Source organism: Macaca mulatta, chromosome 5 (genome assembly GCF_049350105.2).
Source record: "Macaca mulatta isolate MMU2019108-1 chromosome 5, T2T-MMU8v2.0, whole genome shotgun sequence".
Taxonomy (NCBI): Eukaryota; Metazoa; Chordata; class Mammalia; order Primates; family Cercopithecidae; genus Macaca; species Macaca mulatta.
In genome coordinates this window covers 48075926-48095318 of record NC_133410.1, presented here as the reverse complement: position 1 = coordinate 48095318, position 19393 = coordinate 48075926, and the positions used below count along the sequence as shown (strand labels likewise).

At 36.2% G+C, this 19393-nt stretch overlaps 1 protein-coding gene and 1 non-coding gene across 22 annotated transcripts in view; both read left to right on the top strand.

The window, feature by feature from the left end:
• The window catches only part of FRYL (FRY like transcription coactivator), a 286763-nt gene that overhangs the window by 194856 nt on the left and 72514 nt on the right, over positions 1-19393 (top strand). For all 21 annotated transcript variants that reach the window (XR_013417845.1, XM_078003390.1, XM_078003383.1 and 18 more), the window contains 9 exons: positions 3141-3326; positions 3823-3909; positions 5540-5808; positions 8538-8730; positions 9520-9644; positions 11299-11356; positions 13566-13657; positions 17049-17221; positions 18811-18971. Coding sequence is in view for 20 of the 21 variants with exons in the window: in XM_078003390.1 (XP_077859516.1) it covers positions 3141-3326; positions 3823-3909; positions 5540-5808; positions 8538-8730; positions 9520-9644; positions 11299-11356; positions 13566-13657; positions 17049-17221; positions 18811-18971 (1344 nt within the window). In the remaining variant the exon portion in view is untranslated. The remainder of the gene's footprint in view (positions 1-3140; positions 3327-3822; positions 3910-5539; positions 5809-8537; positions 8731-9519; positions 9645-11298; positions 11357-13565; positions 13658-17048; positions 17222-18810; positions 18972-19393) is intronic.
• LOC114678638 (U5 spliceosomal RNA) lies at positions 10203-10322 on the top strand. The gene has a single exon (XR_003730053.1). It is a non-coding gene; the product is annotated as a U5 spliceosomal RNA (small nuclear RNA).

Sequence of the window (19393 nt, the reverse complement as noted above, 5' to 3'; positions counted from 1 at the left end):
TATAATTTCTGTTCTTGTACATTTGCTGAGGAGTGCTTTACTTCCAATTATGTGGTCAATTTTGGAGTAAGTGCGATGTGGTGCTGAGAAGAATGTATATTCTGTTGATTTGGGGTGGAGAGTTCTGTAGATGTCTATTAGGTCTGCTTGCTGCAGAGTTCAATTCCTGGATATCCTTGTTAACTTTCTTTCTCGTTGATCTGTCTAATGTTGACAGTGGAGTGTTGAAGTCTCCCATTATTATTGTATGGGAGTCTAAGTCTCTTTGTAAGTCTCTAAGGACTTGCTTTATGAATCTGGGTGCTCCTGTATTGGGTGCATATATATTTAGGATAGTTAGCTCTTCCTGTTGAATTGATCCCTTTACCATTATGTAATGGCCTTCTTTGTCTCTTTTGATCTTTGATGGTTTAAAGTCTGTTTTATCAGAGACTAGGATTGCAACCCCTGCTTTTTTTTGTTCTCCTTTTGCTTGGTAGATCTTCCTCCATCCCTTTATTTTGAGCCTATGTATGTCTCTGCATGTGAGATGTGTCTCCTGAATACAGCAGACTGATGGGTCTTGACTCTTTATCCAGTTTGCCAGTCTGTGTCTTTTAATTGGAGCATTTAGTCCATTTACATTTAAGGTTAATATTGTTATGTGTGAACTTGATTCTGCCATTATGATATTAACTGGTTATTTTGCTCGTTAGTTGATGCAGTTTCTTCCTAGCCTCGATGGTCTTTACATTTTGGCATGTTTTTGCAATGGCTGGTACCGGTTGTTCCTTTCCATGTTTAGTGCTTCCTTCAGGGTCTCTTGTAAGGCAGGCCTAGTGGTGACAAAATCTCTAAGCATTTGCTTATCTGTAAATGATTTTATTTCTCCTTCACTTATGAAACTTAGTTTGGCCGGATATGAAATTCTGGGTTGAAAATTCTTTTCTTTAAGAATGTTGAATATTGGCCCCCACTCTCTTCTGGCTTGTAGAGTTTCTGCTGAGAGATCTGCTGTTAGTCTGATGGGCTTCCCTTTGTGGGTAACCCGACCTTTCTCTCTGGCTGCCCTTAAGATTTTTTCCTTCATTTCAACTTTGGTGAATCTGGCAATTATGTGTCTTGGAGTTGCTCTTCTCGAGGAGTATCTTTGTGGCGTTCTCTGTATTTCCTGGATTTGAATGTTGGCCTGCCCTACTAGGTTGGGGAAGTTCTCCTGGATGATATCCTGCAGAGTGTTTTCCAACTTGGTTCCATTTTCCCCGTCACTTTCAGGCACCCCAATCAGACCTAGATTTGGTCTTTTTACATAATCCCATACTTCTTGCAGGCTTTGTTCATTTCTTTTTGTTCTTTTTTCTTTTGGTTTCTCTTCTCGCTTCATTTCATTCATTTGATCCTCAATCGCTGACACTCTTTCTTCCAGTTGATCGAGTCGGTTACTGAAGCTTGTGCGTTTGTCACGTATTTCTTGTGTCATGGTTTTAATGTCTTTCATTTCGTTTATGACCTTCTCTGCATTAATTACTCTAGCTATCAATTCTTCCACTTTTTTTTCAAGATTTTTAGTTTCTTTGCGCTGGGTACGTAATTCCTCCTTTAGCTCTGAGAAGTTTGATGGACTGAAGCCTTCTTCTCTCATCTCATCAAAGTCATTCTCTGTCCAGCTTTGATCCGTTGCTCGCGATGAGCTGCGCTCGTTTTCCAGGGGAGATGTGCTCTTATTTTTTGAATTTCCAGCTTTTGTGCCCTGCTTTTTCCCCATCTTTGTGGTTTTATCTGCCTCTGGTCTTTGATGATGGTGATGTACTGATGGGGTTTTGGTGTAGGTGTCCTTCCTGTTTGATAGTTTTCCTTCTAACAGTCAGGACCCTCAGCTGTAGGTCTGTTGGAGATTGCTTGAGGTCCACTCCAGACCCTGTTTGCCTGGGTATCAGCAGCAGAGGCTGCAGAAGATAGAATATTGCTGAACAGCGAGTGTACCTGTCTGATTCTTGCTTTGGAAGCTTCCTCTCAGGGGTGTACTCCACCCTGTGAGGTGTGGGGTGTCAGACTGCCCCTAGTGGGGGATGTCTCCCAGTTAGGCTACTCAGGGGTCAGGGACCCACTTGAGCAGGCAGTCTGTCCATTCTCAGATCTCAACCTCCGTGTTGGGAAATCCACTGCTCTCTTCAAAGCTGTCAGACAGAGTTGTTTGCGTCTGCAGAGTTTTCTGCTGCTTTTGTTGTTGTTTACTGTGCCCTGTCCCCAGAGGTGGAGTCTACAGAGACAGGCAGGTTTCCTTGAGCTTCTATGAGCTCCACCCAGTTCAAGCTTCCCAGGGCTTTATTTACCTACTTAAGCCTCAGCAATGGTGGGCGCCCCGCCCCCCATCTCGCTGCTGCCTTGCCGGTAGATCGCAGACTGCTGTGCTAGCAATGAGGGAGGCTCCGTGGGCGTGGGACCCTCCCGGCCAGGTGTGGGATATAATCTCCTGATGTGCCCGTTTGCTTAAAGCGCAGTATTGGGGTGGGAGTTACCGGATTTTCCAGGTGTTGTGTGTCTCAGTTCCCCTGGCTAGGAAAAGGGATTCCCTTCCCCCTTGCGCTTCCCAGGTGAGGCAATGCCTCGCCCTGCTTCAGCTCTCGCTGGTCGGGCTGCAGCAGCTGACCAGCACCGATTGTCCGGCACTCCCTGGTGAGATGAACCCAGTACCTCAGTTGAAAATGCAGAAATCACCAGTCTTCTGTGTCGCTTGCGCTGGGAGTTGGAGACTGGAGCTGTTCCTATTCGGACATCTTGCTGCGCCCCCCAAGAAAGAGTTTCTTAGAAGCTCTCAGGTGTTGCCAGGCTGCTGGTCCACACTCCGGGTGTGAAAGATACACTACAATCCCCTCATTTCCCACATAGAAATTAGGTGAAGACCGATTATCAGTTCCAAGGTTACAAAATAGAGAATGATAGAAGTTAGATACAGAATTCATATTTAGACTGCCAGTGAAATGCTTTTTTCACTGTGCACACTATTCCATTTTTATAAATTACATACTATTTAAGTTGCTTGAGCCAAGGCAGACCTGTAGTCATAATCACTATGATTTGCTTTATTCTTTATTAATTGTTTTTCTGGAATGTCTGTACATACATATTTTTTATTTTATTTTTAACTTCTGTTTTTCAAGCATGGTGTAGCTAATGGAGCTTCTCATCCCCCTCCTCTGGAAAGGAGCCCATATTCCAACGTATTCCATGTGGTCGAAGGCTTTGCACTTGTCATTCTCTGTAGCAGTCGACCTGCCACTAGGAAACTAGCCGTCAGTGTCCTTAGAGAAATACGGGCTTTATTTGCACTTTTGGAAATACCTAAGGTAAGATTTAGGTATTTCATTCAGTTATCTAATGAAAGTACTTAAAAACCATCTCTTTGTCCGTCCTTATCCCATATAGGTAGGTTACTACCATGGGTCTAAACTAACTTACTGTTCTCAATTGAGAGGCTGAGGCAGGCGGATCACAGGTCGGGAGATGGAGACCATCCTGGCTAACACAGTGAAACCCCGTCTCTACTAAAAATACAAAAAAAAAAAAAAAAAAAAATTAGCCAGATGTGGTTGCGGGTGCCTGTAGTCCCAGCTACTCAGGAGGCTGAGGCAGGAGAGTGGCGTGAACCCAGGAGGCGGAGTTTGCAGTGAGCCGAGATCGCGCCACTGCACTCCATCCTGGGTGATAGAGTGAGACTCTGTCTCAAAATAAATAAATAAATAAATAAAATAGCACTGAAGTGAATTTTCGGTGTTTACTTGGGTTTGGCTACTTTGCTTAAACATTCCTAATTTTTTTAGACATATGATGTCTTTTTTACAGGGTGATGATGAATTAGCCATAGATGTGATGGACAGGCTAAGCCCATCCATTCTTGAGAGCTTCATACATCTCACTGGAGCTGATCAGGTAACTATAGTGACTTCATTCTACCCAGTCTTGTTTTGAGACTTAAGACAGACACACATATATGTACATGTATACATGCATACATAAAAGAACTTCCTTAACCAATGTAATGTGTTAGAAAGTATTTTTGAAAATTAGAAAATGCTTAAGAATAGTACTTAAAAAGTGACATTTATTTATACTTGGTTAAGTACTCTTCCACATAGAAATAAAAATAATTTTATGTTTGTAAAATTATAATCCTTCCAATCTAAGAAGTTTCTGTTAAATTGAATCTTACTTTATGCTACTGTTTGCTGTTCATTATGGCGTATAAGATTCTTGAGATAGAAATACTTGTTAAAATGCTATGGGAAAAAAAATAGTGATACTCAAAGCAAAAACTTAAACCCTGCTTTTTTGGCAGCTATTTTTTGTGTATCACATGAGTTTAAGTATAGTGGGTTAAGTGCATAGTGTTTTATACCAATGTCATATGTAATTTGACTCATTAAAATGGAGAGAAACACTTTGTCCACAAACACATTACTAAGAAAGTTTATGCAAACTTTCTTACTTGGTCTTCACAGGGTTAAAGGTCATATATTAAGATTCCAAAGTTGATGTAAGAATAGCTATAAAACCTTACTATTTAAAAATTATTTCCTTCTATTTTAGAATACATGGACAAGAGGTTAATGCATAACATTAAGAGCTTTCTGCATAACACCTGATTCTTATAATTCATGAGTTTTATGTAGCCAAGGGAGGTAATAAGATATTATAAGCCTAGGAGATTATTAGAAATCTGTACAGTTCCCCCCCATGACGCTACCATGATGCTAAACTTTTTAAAAATTAAATTTTTAATTTTTATTTATTTTTAAATAGACATAATTGTACATATTTATGTGGTGCAATTTGATGTTTCGATACATGTCTATATTGTATAATGACCCAATCAGGCTAGTTAGTGTATCTATCATCTCATGTGTTTATCATTTATTTGTGGTAAGAACATTTAAAAGCCTCTCTTCTGGTTATTTTATGAAAGGATCTATGCAATTCAAAACATTTTGTTTTAGATATTAACTATAAATTATGAATTATTCCAAAAAGAGAGTAATGGATTACTTGTTTCTAGTGCCTAAAGCAGTGCTTAATATACTTTTCTTTGAACATAAATGTTTATCTCTTTAGTGGAAGAGTTCAAATATTGAACAAGTATTTAAGAATATATACCTCTGGAGCAAAGAGCTCATTTTTGGGTCTGTTCCACACATACATAGATACAGGTCAACATGAAAGTTAATGGTTCACTTCTTAGAGAACTAAAAAGCAGCTTTTGGTATACCATGAAATTTGGATATTTATTTAAGAGTTACTTAAATAGTGGTCCTGAACGTATTTGGTTTATAGATCCTTTTGAGAACAATGAAAACGTGGAATCCCTCTCCCAAAAAAAGACATGAATGCACATACACAAACATGCAGTTTGAGGAATTCTCTACTCCCCTCAACCTACCATGGACTTTATATTATCTTGTTTTGGAAACTACTAATAGACCACTTTCAGTTTAAAGCAATTTATATGGTAAAATTTTCAAAGTTATTGAAATGTGTAATAATCCATTTTTTCCTCTCCATATAGACTACTTTGCTCTATTGCCCTAGCTCGATAGATTTACAAACATTAGCAGAATGGAACTCTTCTCCCATTAGCCACCAGTTTGATGTGATTAGTCCATCACACATATGGATATTTGCACATGTGACCCAAGGCCAAGACCCATGGATTATAAGTCTCTCCAGTTTTTTAAAGCAAGAAAATCTTCCTAAACACTGCTCTACAGCTGTGAGCTATGCTTGGATGTTTGCATACACAAGACTTCAGTTGTTGTCCCCTCAGGTCGATATAAAGTAAGTTATTTTCCTAGTGTAAATTTAAAAATGTGTAGACTGTCAGCTTTCGTATGTATTTATTTGAAAAATACAAAAGTATTACAGATTGGAAGGCCCATAAATAATATGTGATACTGTATTGATGTCTTAAGGAGGGAGAAGAATGTTGTCAAGGACATAGTGTCATAACTTCTTCATCCTTTTCATGTAATACAGTCTCACCAAATTTTAATTGTTTACTTAATAACACTGTACTTGGTACATAGTTGTGTCCATTGAATCTGTGTTAAGGGAAAAAATTAGGAAAGGATCTGAAGATGAGTATGGATGTAGATACAGAAGTTTGTAGATAAAGGGTGAGAAGCAGAGCGAAACAGCTCAGTGGCCTTACTTTTCCTGATGACAGTATAAGGAAGGCCACCTTCTGGTGGGGAGTGGTAGTAACACACTGAGTAGTGGATGTGAGGATGTTGGTAAAGTTTTGGAGTAACTGATTATGAAATGGAGAGTTGACCAAGGCCATTATAAATTTTAGTTAATTTTTTTTTTTTTTTGCTCTTAAATACAGAGGAGAATTTTTGAATCTGGGTTTGGGTTCCTGATTTCCCCTTACATAGATCACACTGAATGGAATGAGTCCTCTCAGCATGTAACTTGCCCCTGCAAACCCAGCATCTGTACTGACCTATCACTTGAGGCCTACATTAAAGGCTCTTCAAATCTGACTTCACTCTGTACTTTTTTTCTTACTTTCTATCAATACCTTCAATGTTGGAACCAAATTATCCCCTCAAAGTTCATTACATGTGGTTGACAGTTTCCATTTTGTGAGCTTTTGTTCACATGAGCATAGGATACCTTTTTTTTTTTTTTAATTTTTGCGTATCTATGTCTGATATAGTTCAAATTCAATCTTATTTTTTAAAATCTCTTAAACTTCCTACCCAGAATAGTCATTCTTACTTTTGGATTTGAATATATATACAATTAGTAGAAATAGTATTTCTACTAATTGTATATATATGGTCTCAGGTATTGTGTATTGGATTTCTTTTTTGTTTTGTGTTGTTTTTCTTTCTTTTTTTTCTTTTTTTAAAGAGACAAGGTCTCGCTGTGTTGCTTAGGCTGGAATGCAGAGGTGTAATCATAGCTGATTGCAATCTCAAACTTCTGGGCTCAAGCAGTCCTCCCACTTCAGCCTCCCAAAGTGCTGGGATTACAGTTGTGAGCCACCACACCTGGTCTAGTTGTTACTTTTTTAATAAAGATTGACATTTGCCACCTTGCATACCATTTATGACCTTATCTTAAGTAGCCTTCTCTAATTACCATATTTTAAATTATAACCCCATCTCCTAGCAGCATTCTTTATCTCCCCTTTCTGCTCTATTTTTCTTCATCAAACTTAACACCATCTGACATTGTTTTATTTATTTCTTTATTGTATGTCTCCCATAGCCCACATGGGGGCAGTGATATTTTTGACAGTTTTTTTAAACTGATATGTTACCATACCTAGTATGTTAACATACTAGGACATTGTTCTATGATACTCTTACTGAATTAATGAAGTGGTGTGTTTGCATTACTTACCTTAGCATATTACAAAACTTGTTGAAGGCAAAGATTATATATTTGTATTTTTCCTCTTTCGCTTTGCTTTCAGTCCTTAATTCTTACATAATTTTGGTATTTGGAAAGATTTATGGAATTGTTTCAAAATATTTTATTGGTGTAACCTTTCAAGACAGAAATTTGGCAGAAACCTTGAAAATATGTATCTTCTTTGACTCTGTGATTTCATTTTCAAGAATTACCTAAGAAAATAATTAACCATATATTCAAATGTATAGTATTGTGTATAATAGGGAAAAATTGCTATTAGCTAAAATGTCAACAAAAGCTTGGTTATATAAAATATGATACTTTATATTTATATAGCATATGATAAATCAAAATAATGTCACAGAATATTTACATAGAGAGGTGAAAATACATAAGTCTAAAAAGTTGATACAAAATAAAATAAACATTTAATTTGTATAAATTAAAAGATGTATTCATGCATTTACGGTTCATGTATATGAATTAAAGATATATAGAATATGCAGTGTTTATTTTCATGTGGGATTAAAGATGATTTTGATTTTTGTTTTATTTTCTTTCTACATTGAGGATACATAATAAGTTATAAAATACGGCCCAATAAAATATTAACTTTTATCACAGGAATAATAATGTTAAAATGATCTGGTAATATATTTTAATTTTTAATCCAGTACTTTATTCATTGATATCAGTCCACAAAAACAGTACTAGTAATAAAAACCTTATGCTAACCATCTCTCTAATTAGCATTAGGCCAGGAATGGTGGCTCACCCCTGTAATCCCAGCACCAGCACTTTGGAAAGCCGAGGCAGGTGGATCATCTGAGCTCAGGAGTTAGAGACTATCCTGGGCAACGTGATGAAACCTCATCTCTACCAAAAATACAAAAAATTTGCTGGGCGTGGTGGCGCACACCTATAGTCCTAGCTACTCTGGAGGCTGAGGTGGGAGGGTCACTTGAGCCTAAGAGGTGGAGATTGCAGTGAGCCAAGATTGTGCCACTTGCACTCTGGCCTGGGTGACAGAGAAAGACTCTGTCTCAGAAAAAGAAAGAAAGAAATACAGCATTAGTTAAAATAAACTTTTAAAAATGTGTTGTGTTATTCATATCTGCCCATTTTTCTTTTTTTTTCCTTAGTAGCCCCATCAATGCTAAGAAAGTAAATACCACCACAAGCAGTGACTCATACATTGGCCTGTGGAGAAACTATCTGATCCTTTGCTGCAGTGCAGCAACATCGTCATCTTCCACATCTGCAGGTTCTGTGAGATGCTCTCCTCCTGAGACGCTGGCGTCTACCCCAGATAGCGGCTATAGCATTGATTCCAAAGTAAGTTTCTCAGATCCACTGTTGGATCTGTGAAATCTGAATGGCCCCATAAAAATAAGATTTTAAAATTTCTTTTTATGGACAATAAAGTAACTCAGTTGAAAGTATATTACTTACTTGCAAAAAGGAAAATACCTCAAGAAAGCCCATCATTGTTTTTATGGATTCCTAGTCGGAATCAATAATACGTACATAGTTTTCCATTGGAAAGAAAGACCCATGCCCACTCAGTTTATCATACTCGTTATTTTAAAAGAAATTGTCATACCTATTTTCCCATATTCCAGTTTTTGTAGTTCTCACACTTCTGAGAACCCAAAAGGAATCATTTACATAATTAAATGCCTTTCTAGAATTTCCCTAAATCATGTAGTGATCTAAAGGGTACTGGATAGGAGCAGTGGTTTTGTTTTCATGAAAATGACAAAACTTAAGACCAGAGTATCTGATTTTAACACTGATGACTATTTTAGAAGTCATTTTGTTTTCTTCATGTTCATGGATCAAAAGGTACAGAGTATCTGATGAAGGGAGTCAGCCTATTATATGATCGTGAGTGAGGGTAAGAAATTAGGAGCCCCAAGTTTTGTTAATGAGCTTGCATTAAGCCATTGGATAAGTTATTTAACCTTTTAAATTATGTACACCACAGGTGAAATTTGAGGTATCATTCATAGTAAAGTTTCATCTGTCCATTTATCCTTGACCTACGACTACTGAAATCTCAGATTATCTAATTGGACATAGTATCATTAGTGGCTGTTATAAATATAGTATTTTTTTTTCCAGATTATTGGCATCCCATCCCCTTCATCCTTGTTTAAGCACATAGTTCCAATGATGCGCTCTGAGAGCATGGAAATCACAGAATCCCTTGTTCTAGGTCTTGGCAGGACCAACCCAGGAGCTTTTAGGTAACTATGTTCATACTTTTTTTTTTTTTAAGCACTAAAAGAATAAATGTGCTACTTAGAAGGTGTGGTAGGGTCAAGCAGAATGCTTATTGGGATGGTCACATACCAGGCCTGACTTTCACCAATTAACTAGCCATGTAACATTTAGCAAGTCATTTATTGGAAGTTTTATTTCCTCATTTTGACTGAGCAGATTAAAACTTATCTATGTATTCTAGGAATAATGAAATGCCGTATAAATATTTAATATTTTCCTACTATATTTATTTATGTAGTCATTCTTTTAATGTGTAATCTTGGTCTAGTAGTTAAAAATCCAGTTTTCCCCCTGCTTATCCAAGAGAATTAGAATATCTTTCAAAAAGTATTTACATAGATGTTTGATATCATTCGTGATTTTTTTATATTAATGAAGCAAATTCTTCAGTTTTGCCTGAAGTTCTGCCTTGTTGTCTCCTGGGCATGGAATTTATTCTTTTGAGAATTTCCTCAATTAATGTGAGAATGGTATCTGATGTTTTGTCTCCAAGATAATCTGTACAACCAGGAAATAGGTTAATACCCTGGTTTATCTTCAGATTGTATAAATCTTCTGCCTTTTGCTAAAGATTTCCATGGAAAGGAACATTTAAGTAAAAAAGAATAGGTTAATAAATTGTAATATATCTATAGGTGTGGGATAGCATTTCTTATAAATGAAGTTTTGGAAAAACTTTCAGATTTTCCCAATCTTAAAATAAGCACATTTTCAATTTAAAATCAAAATATAAATAAAGATAAATTTATCATTTTTACAAAGTTCATACCCTTTGACCCGTTAATTTAATTTGTAAAATTAATCCTAAGGAGATAGAAAACAATGATAAATATACAAAGTTGTTCACAGAGGCAATATTTTTAGTAAGAGAAAATTAGATAAAATATAATGATTCATTAATAAATGAAAATGTCTAGGAAAATTATGGTACCCCACTCTGTGTTTGAATATCATGAATTAGTTATTGTCATATAAAATTAACTATGTTAGTGTAAGAAAAGAAAAAAGGAGGCTGGGCACGATGGCTCACACCTGTAATCCTAGCACTTTGGGAGGCTGAGGCAGGCAAATCGCCTGAGGTCGGGAGTTTGAGACCAGCCTGACCAACATGGAGAAACCCCGTCTCTACTAAAAATACAAAAAATTAGCCAGACATAGTGGTGCATGCCTGTAATCCCAGTTACTCGGGAGGCCGAGGCAGGAGAATCACTTGAATCTGGGAGGCATAAGTGGCAGTGAGCCAAGATCACGCCATTGCACTCCAGCCTGGGCAACGAGAGTGAAACTCTGTCTCAAAAAAAGAAAAAAGGATACCATTTTATATAAAATAGTTTGAACTAAGTAAAATGTATGTCACTTGCAAACTGATTGAATAAAAGTATTGGTAGTATTCCCTCTATAAATTAAAATAAGGGGCCTATACCATTTTTTTCCTGGTTTCCAAATAATCTATAATATAATGTGTTATTTTATAAACAAAATAAAACAATAGACATTGCATTTAAAACGGAGGATTCGAATTAACACTTGTCAGTTTACATCATATCTTTACATATTTACATGTGTCAAATTATATCTGTGTAGCTATTAATAGAGTATGTACCATTTTTCTTCTAGGGAACTAATAGAGGAATTACATCCCATAATTAAAGAAGCACTCGAAAGAAGGCCGGAGGTGAGCTGTGTTCTGCAGCCTTCTATTAGTGAACATTTATTTTTCTGCCATATTTACATGTTATATCAAAAGTTAGAAATTAAGACGATTATCTAGTGTATTCTTTTTAAGATGCAGACACTTCCCCTCCCCCCAGAAGATCTTATGCAGAAACCCATTATGTAAAATGAATGAACAATTGCTTTAACTTAAGTAAGGGCAGAAAATAGGGTCTAGGTTGGAGGTGGCAAACTTTTTCTGCAGATAAATATTTTCGGCTTTACAGGCCTCTACTCAACCTTGCCTTTGTAGCATGAAAGCATTCATAGACTACATTAAAAAAAGGAGTGTGGCTATTTTCCAGTAAAACCTTATTTGCAGTAACAGGTAGCCGTGGGCCAGATTTGGCCCATGGGCTATAGTTTCAGTTCTGAGCAACTTTCAGAAACTATAGGTCCAGTGGGACAGATGGTTGCATAACCTTAATTCTAGCAATTTATTACGTACTCAAATAAAATCATAGAGAAGGGATTCTAAGAACTACAGAGAGAAAAGCCTGGGACTCTGGTTGCAGGGTAAGGAAGGCATTATAGATGAAGTGCTGATATTTGAGATGAATTTTGAAGCATGTTTCCCAGTGGACAAGCAAGGGAAAAGTATTCTAGGTGAAGAACAGCATTTGCAAACTTTACAAAGAATTTTGAAATGGCAAATTTTTCTGTATAATTATATTATGGGGGAAGTGATTGAATATTAGGCTGAATAGCAGGATGAGAAATATCTCATGAAAAGCTACTAGTTTTAGTTTTAACCAATAGACCAGTAGTTCCTATGCCTGTGGCATCTGAGAATTACCTGGGGATCTTGCTAAAAATTTTAGACTCCTGGGCCTATTGAATGAGAATCCCTGGAATAGGGTCCAGAAGTCTATTTTTGTAAAGCATCTTAGATGAGTCTGCTGTAGAACATTGTTTAGGAATCAGTGCTGTTAATGTCAGGGATCCCCTGAGGAATTTAAGCAGGAGAGGGAGATGGTGATAATCCCTGCAGTTTAGGGACTTTGAAACATCATCTGCAATTCCTCACTCTCCTTTAATTCAGCACTGTAGGGTCATGATAGTATTCCCATTTTGTCATTGATTTGATTTTTGTTTCAGAATGATCAGTTTGGTTACAGTGCTGGATGACTTATTAGAGAAATGTAAGCTTGAAACAAAACGAAATAGCAGTATTTATTTTTCTGAATTTCAGAAGGAAAGCTATTAAACACATACGGTGATGTGCCTTGAATATGAGTTATAGTTTAAGAGCTTTAGACTCACACTGTTTCTCTGAAGACAAAATGAAAACAGGCCAACCAAACTGCAAAAACGAGTTGCAGTAATCTTCAAAGACTGATAAGAAATCATCCTGTCCCAAATGAATTACTGTCAACTTTAGAAAGAGCCCAGAGAAGAGTAAATGTAATTGATTAGTCATTAGTAAAATGTCACGCACCTGGAAGGCAGAAAAATTGGGTCATGGACGAGAAAGTGAAAGACTAGTAAATATGTTTTTAATTGCTCTGTAATTTGAAAATTACATCACAAATGAAATAATGAGCTATTATTAGTAGAAGGTGATATAGGTGATCGATATCTCTTACATGACTTTCTGCTAGAAGCAGAATCAAGTTGAAATGTTACAACTATTATTCTAGGCATTATTCTAGTTCTTTGGACCTAATAATACAAACATATTTATTCATATCGTAATGAGTAAGGGAGTTTTTCTCATATTTGTTTATTTTTTTGTGCCAAAATTAATCGTTGTGTAGAAAACTGTGGCATGAGCAAAATCTTAAGTTCTTTTTAGGATTGTTTTCCCTACACTTATGTCATATTTTTGGGAGGGTATTAGGGATTCTTTATTAGTCCATGATAACGGTTTACTAATTACTTCGATTCTAAAACTGTCTGATTAGCAAATAACCTAAAAATGTAGTATTTTACTTCCCCTGACACACAGGGGTTGTCACCATGTAAGATGTCATGTGACTTTATTTGACTCATTCATTTCAGACTGTTCACACATATCTCTTTGAGGCAGTAGCTACCAGAGTACCTACAGTCTACATTGTACAAGCAAAATAACTTCAGTGAGCCCAGAACCTCTCTCTGAGACATTCACATTATTCTTTCCAAGTTACACCCGCAAGATTTTAATTAATATGTTTGTATCTTTGGAATAGAATATGAAACGGCGCAGGCGTCGAGACATTTTACGAGTACAACTGGTACGAATATTTGAACTGCTGGCAGATGCTGGTGTCATTAGTCACAGGTCAGTATTGGATTCAGATTGTTAAAACTTTGGAATGATCCTAGAGAACGTAATCTCTTTTCACTCATGAAATGTATAAAAACAGAAAAGCACCATTGCAACAAGAAAACCTGTATGTATCACTATGAAAATTATTTAACAAATATTCGATACACTAACCAATAGCTAAAAATGTATTGAAAAATCTACCACCAGAATTGGATTGCTTCTGGCAAAAAATGGATATAATGTTCCTATGATTTTGATATTTGTTGGAAGCTAGTTATCTTGGCAAGTGGATGGTAGTAGCTTTTTCTTCACAGATTTTCCTGTTTTTTACCTCATTTTAAAGATTTTTTCTTCTGAGCTTGAAAAAATAATATATTCACAGGTTAAACATTATAAGGCTTACAAATTTATTCCAATGAACTTGTTAATCCTGCCAGGAAAAATTATGAAATCTACAACTATAATTCATAACAGTTTTCCACCCTTCACAGACAAAACCATGAAACCTGGAGATATTGCCGCAGTAAAGGCATCTTCACACTAAGCCTAGCCCCTTGAGGAAAATTCCATCAGCCGAATGTTGAAAAATAACTATTTCCTTAGGAGGATAATGGTGTTACCTGACCATTGAAGGAGAAAAATAATAGATCTGACCATATCCAAAAAAGGTCACTGAAAAGATATCTTAAGGAAAAAAAAAAAATGGACCAGGTGCAGTGGCTTACGCCTGTAATACCAACATTTTGGGAGGCTGAGACGGGTGGATCGCTTGAGCCCAGGGGTTGGAGACCAGCCTAGGCAACATAGCAAAATCCCCTCTCTATAAAAAATGCAAACAATCAGGCGGGAATAGTGGCAGACCAATAGTCCCAGATACCTGGAAGGCTGAGGTGGAAGGATCACCTGAGCCCAGGACATTGAGGTTGCAGTGAGCCTTGACCATGCCACTGCACTCCAGCCTGGGAAAAGAGCGAGACTCTGTCTTGAAACAAAAAGGAGAAAAAGAAGTATTAATAATACAACAAGTGTAGTAACTATGGTAACTGCATGGCATTATTCCTTTAGCATTTCTCCCGATTATTTGTTTTACCTAACACCTTTCATATGTAGCATTGAATGCTTTTGACAAATGCTTTCAAAATAGATTTTTAATCAGAGTATTATTTAAACTATTGATTTACTTTTCTTTCCTAGTAAAAAGCAAATAAAGAAATATTGGCCGGGTGCAGTGGCTCACACCTGTAATCCTAGCACTTTGGGAGGCCGAGGAGGGCAGATCACCTGAGGTCAGGACTTCGAGACCATCCTGACCAACATGGTGAAACCCCATCTCTACTAAAAATACAAAAATTAGCTGGGCATGGTGGTGCATGCCTGTAGTCTCAGCTACTCGGGAGGCTAAGGCAGGAGAATCGTTCAAAACCAGGAGGCAGAGGTTGCTGTGAGCCAAGATAGTGCCATTGCACTCCAGCCTGGGTGAGAAGAGCGAAACTCTGTATCAAAAAAAAAGAAAAGAAATGCCATTCTCTTTTTTTCTTTCACAAAAAATAAGAGTTAGGAAAAGTAAAATTGAAACTTGCTGGCTTGATGCAAAAAATTAACAACCTGATACACATCTGAATCTTTTTTTTTGGTTGCTTTAATTGTAGCGTTAGTAGAAGAACCTTTAAATGGTTCTATTTTAGGGAATGCAAAATGTTGCTCTATTTAAAGTTAACTACCAAAAACTTATGACTATTAAGCGATAATGATCTTTGAAGCCAGTTGTGTGTTTTGTTTTGAAGTATTTTTAAAAAGAGTTATTGATAGAAAGTTATTGCTATTCTAGATTTTTAAATTTCCATGGCTAAGGAAAATAATGAGTTCTGAATGCCAAGAAGACAGGGAACTTTGTTTTGTTCACCTAGTGGATTTCATGTACCTGACACATAGGAGATAATGAATATTTGTTAGATTAATGAAGATTTTATTCTGGTGCAGGTTGTAGTCCACTAAATCAGTTTCCTATCCACTAATAGGTCATGATCCAGAGCTTGAAAAACACTCATTTAAGGAATAAAGGAAAAAATATGAAAAGCACCTGAAAAACACTTATTTAAGGAATAAAGGTCATACATTGATTCATTCAATACATATTTATTGTTGTAGACTGATATAGTCAATATACTATAGTATCATTGCAACTCCTAACTCTTATTTTCATAGGTTTAGGATATTTATTCCAAAGTTACTAACTATTAAAAAAAAATTACCTTTAAAATAATATATATTAGAAGTACTTTTCAAACATAATAAGAAAAAGCTGACCTAAATAAATGCATATGTAATAGCTAATCATTTATATAGCACTTATTGTTTGCTAGGCCTTTTCATATATAGCAGTTCATTTACATCCTTCTAAAACACTCTGAGGTAGATACGGGGTATATGCTTAATGATTGATGAAACAAGACAGGAATCCAGGACTTCTGACTCTAACCAAATACTCCCCTATCAGTCAGTCAGTGGTTTCCAGGCACAGACATAGATCCCTGCCTGAAAGAAAACCTCATTGCAGATATATCTTTCCTCCTTGAGACAGGCTCTTACTCTGTCACCGAGGCGGGAATGCAGTGACTAGATCACAAGGCTCAAACAATCCTCCCACCTTAGCCTCCTGAGTAGCTGGGACTACAGGCGTGCACCACTATGCCTGGCAAATTTTTGTGTATTTTGTAGAGACGGGGTTTCATCATGTTGCACAGGCTGGTGTCGATCTCTTGAACTCAGTGATCCACCCACCTTGGGTTCCCAAAGTGCTGGCATTACAGGTGTGAGCCACCGTACCTAGTGCATTGCAGATACTCTTAAAGGCAGTTCCACAGGTCTAGAAAGAGGTTTTGAAACCCAGTACTCTACCCTATTCTTACCAGAATTCTCTCAGATTTTTGCATCCCTGATAATACCTATCCCAGAATCTTACTGAGAATAAGTGACTAATAGATATTTGATTATGCTGAAGGCATAATATGAATAGACATGGCAGCTATGAATAAATAGAACTAGTCTTTTTCAACTTTTCTAAACTGATCCTCCCCATTTCATATGCCTCCTGTCTCTTTGTTTAGAAATCCATGTGTTTCACAGAGAGGAAACAACATTTAGCACTGAGTTGATTTAAGTTAGATATGGAGTTGAATAATATAAATTGCAATAGCAGTTCCTAGATTAAGAAGCACCATCTATTTTCGTATTAAAGTAAGCAAAATCGTATTCATTTAATTTTCATATATTAAGTTGCATGCTGCCATGAGCATGCAAAATTAACATGTATTATTCTCATTTTGAGTATTAAGAATTTTTTATTTAAATTATAATTTAAAGTCCCATTTGCTTCATCATTTGTTTTCTTCAATATTTTCAGTGCAAGTGGTGGCCTTGATAATGAAACACATTTTCTCAACAACACTTTATTGGAGTATGTAGATTTAACTAGACAACTCCTGGAAGCAGAAAATGAAAAAGACTCTGACACACTGAAGGATATACGATGCCATTTTAGTGCCTTAGTGGCGAATATTATTCAGAATGTTCCAGGTATTATTTTCAATTTCTTAAAGCATTATTGAGTATTAAGGAACCGTCATATTTTTTCTTTCCTTGAGGTTTAATAATCTAAGTTGATAAAGTAACGTATGAACATACTGGAAAAATATGTCAGCATAACCTGGATGGCTGGAGTTTGTTTTCCCTTTGAAAACATGTCAGTGATTAGAAATAAAAAAGCAACCCAGCATGGAATTTCAATAATGATCAGGATACTGACACAAGAACCTAGAGAAATCAATAGAATAAGCTCTTTAGACAACCTTGTTTTAGATGCAATAAGCAGAGTGCAGTGTTTCAAATGATAATTGAGAATAAAATTAAGAAGATACTTTTGAATAATGGGAATGGGAAAAGAATATAGGCCATAAATACAAAATGTAACAAGGATTCCATGTTATTGGTTTACCAGATATGTTCTAATTATTGAGTAGGTTCTATATTGACAGATATTGGTTTAGATAGTAGGAAGATTAATATACACAATTACATTTTTAAAAGTTAAATTCTTGACAACTGTAAGAAGTAATGTGACTCTAGCCTTTGGCATACAGTATAAATACAAATGTTTCTTTTTCTCTCTGAAAAATTAAAGTCACATTGTTGCTTTGAATAGTATACAGTATATACAGACAGTTGATGCCTGAAGAACATGGGTTGTATTTTATAACAGGGTCATTAAGCACTTAATTTCATATGTCAGTTTCAACTGTAGGAGCCTTGTTTTCATCTTTGAAAGGAAAATGATACTGTCAAAGGAAAAGAGCATTTTTTTTTCAAAATTTTCTGATCTGAAGCTCACTAATGTAAAGATGTGGTTTAGTCTATTACTAAACACTTTTTTACAACTTCCAAATTGGTTTATTGTGATACTGCTGAGTTTCTTCAAGAAGGATAGATATAGAGAAGATATAGAGAAATTATATAGTAGAATTTCAAAATGGGGGAAAAAATCCTTGGAGATCATTTAAACCAGTGGTTTTCAAACTTTGCTGTTTCTCAAAGCCCTGAGGTTGTCCAGCGCCATCAGCAGAAAGCAGCAGAATGTGTTTGGACGCTAGGCCTCAACTCCGCTTTTATCTGTTTTATGTATTGAGATTACATGTAAGCTTCCTTTAGCAGGAAAAGGCAGCTTTCCTGCTGAAAAAAAAAAAGTACAAAGTTTGAAAACATGTATCTTGTCCAAAGCCCTTACTTACCAGTGAACCAAGATACAGAGGTGTGTCTGTGTTAAAATCTTGGCCAGTCTCACCATATAGCCAGTGATAGCCCAGGGAGAAATGGGCTCCTGGCCCCACCTCTGTGCCAGCTTTCATGTGCCATTGAGCCTGTCATGGAATTTCTGCTTGCAGAGATGCTGTATGTCATGTAATGCTGCCACAGAGTGACACAGACTGCAACTTTGTTTCTGCGATTTGCATATATATAAGTGATCCCTGCTACTGTGGAGGTTTTTGATAGTTTAAAATGAAAAATTTTGCTTTCTTTTTTACACTGTTACACATTCAGTAACATGTCGGTATAAAAGTTAAAGCAAAAAGAAATGGAAATAAATGTTTTCTATCTTTTCTTATTTGCAGTGCACCAGAGAAGAAGTATTTTTCCTCAGCAGAGCCTTCGTCACAGTCTATTTATGCTGTTCAGTCACTGGGCAGGTCCTTTTAGCATCATGTTTACGCCCTTGGACAGATACAGTGATAGAAATATGCAAATTAATAGACATCAATACTGTGCATTAAAGGTATTTACTTAGAAACCTGATTTCTTTTTTTTTAAGAGCAGAGATGAATATTTTTATGTCTCTCAGTCACTAGTATTTTAAAGAGGATAAGAATTTCTTCACAGTATCTGAGAGTATTAGAATATATGTTTTTCTGCCGTATTCAAAATTTATACCAAAAGTTATATTTAAATACATAAAATACAATGAAAAACACTTCCAGAATCTACTCAAATTTGATCACTATTATCTTAAATAACTGAGTATTACTTGAAAGGAATGCCTTTTTTTCCGTTACTTAAGTACTTTTTCTTGGTCTTTTTATCTTCCTTTCCAGTATTGTTCAAACTCCATGTCTAATTTGGTGTCATATTTACTTACTCATAATAAATTTCTTAGTTTTAAAAAATAATTTGTAAAGAAAAAAATTAAAGTATTGTGAC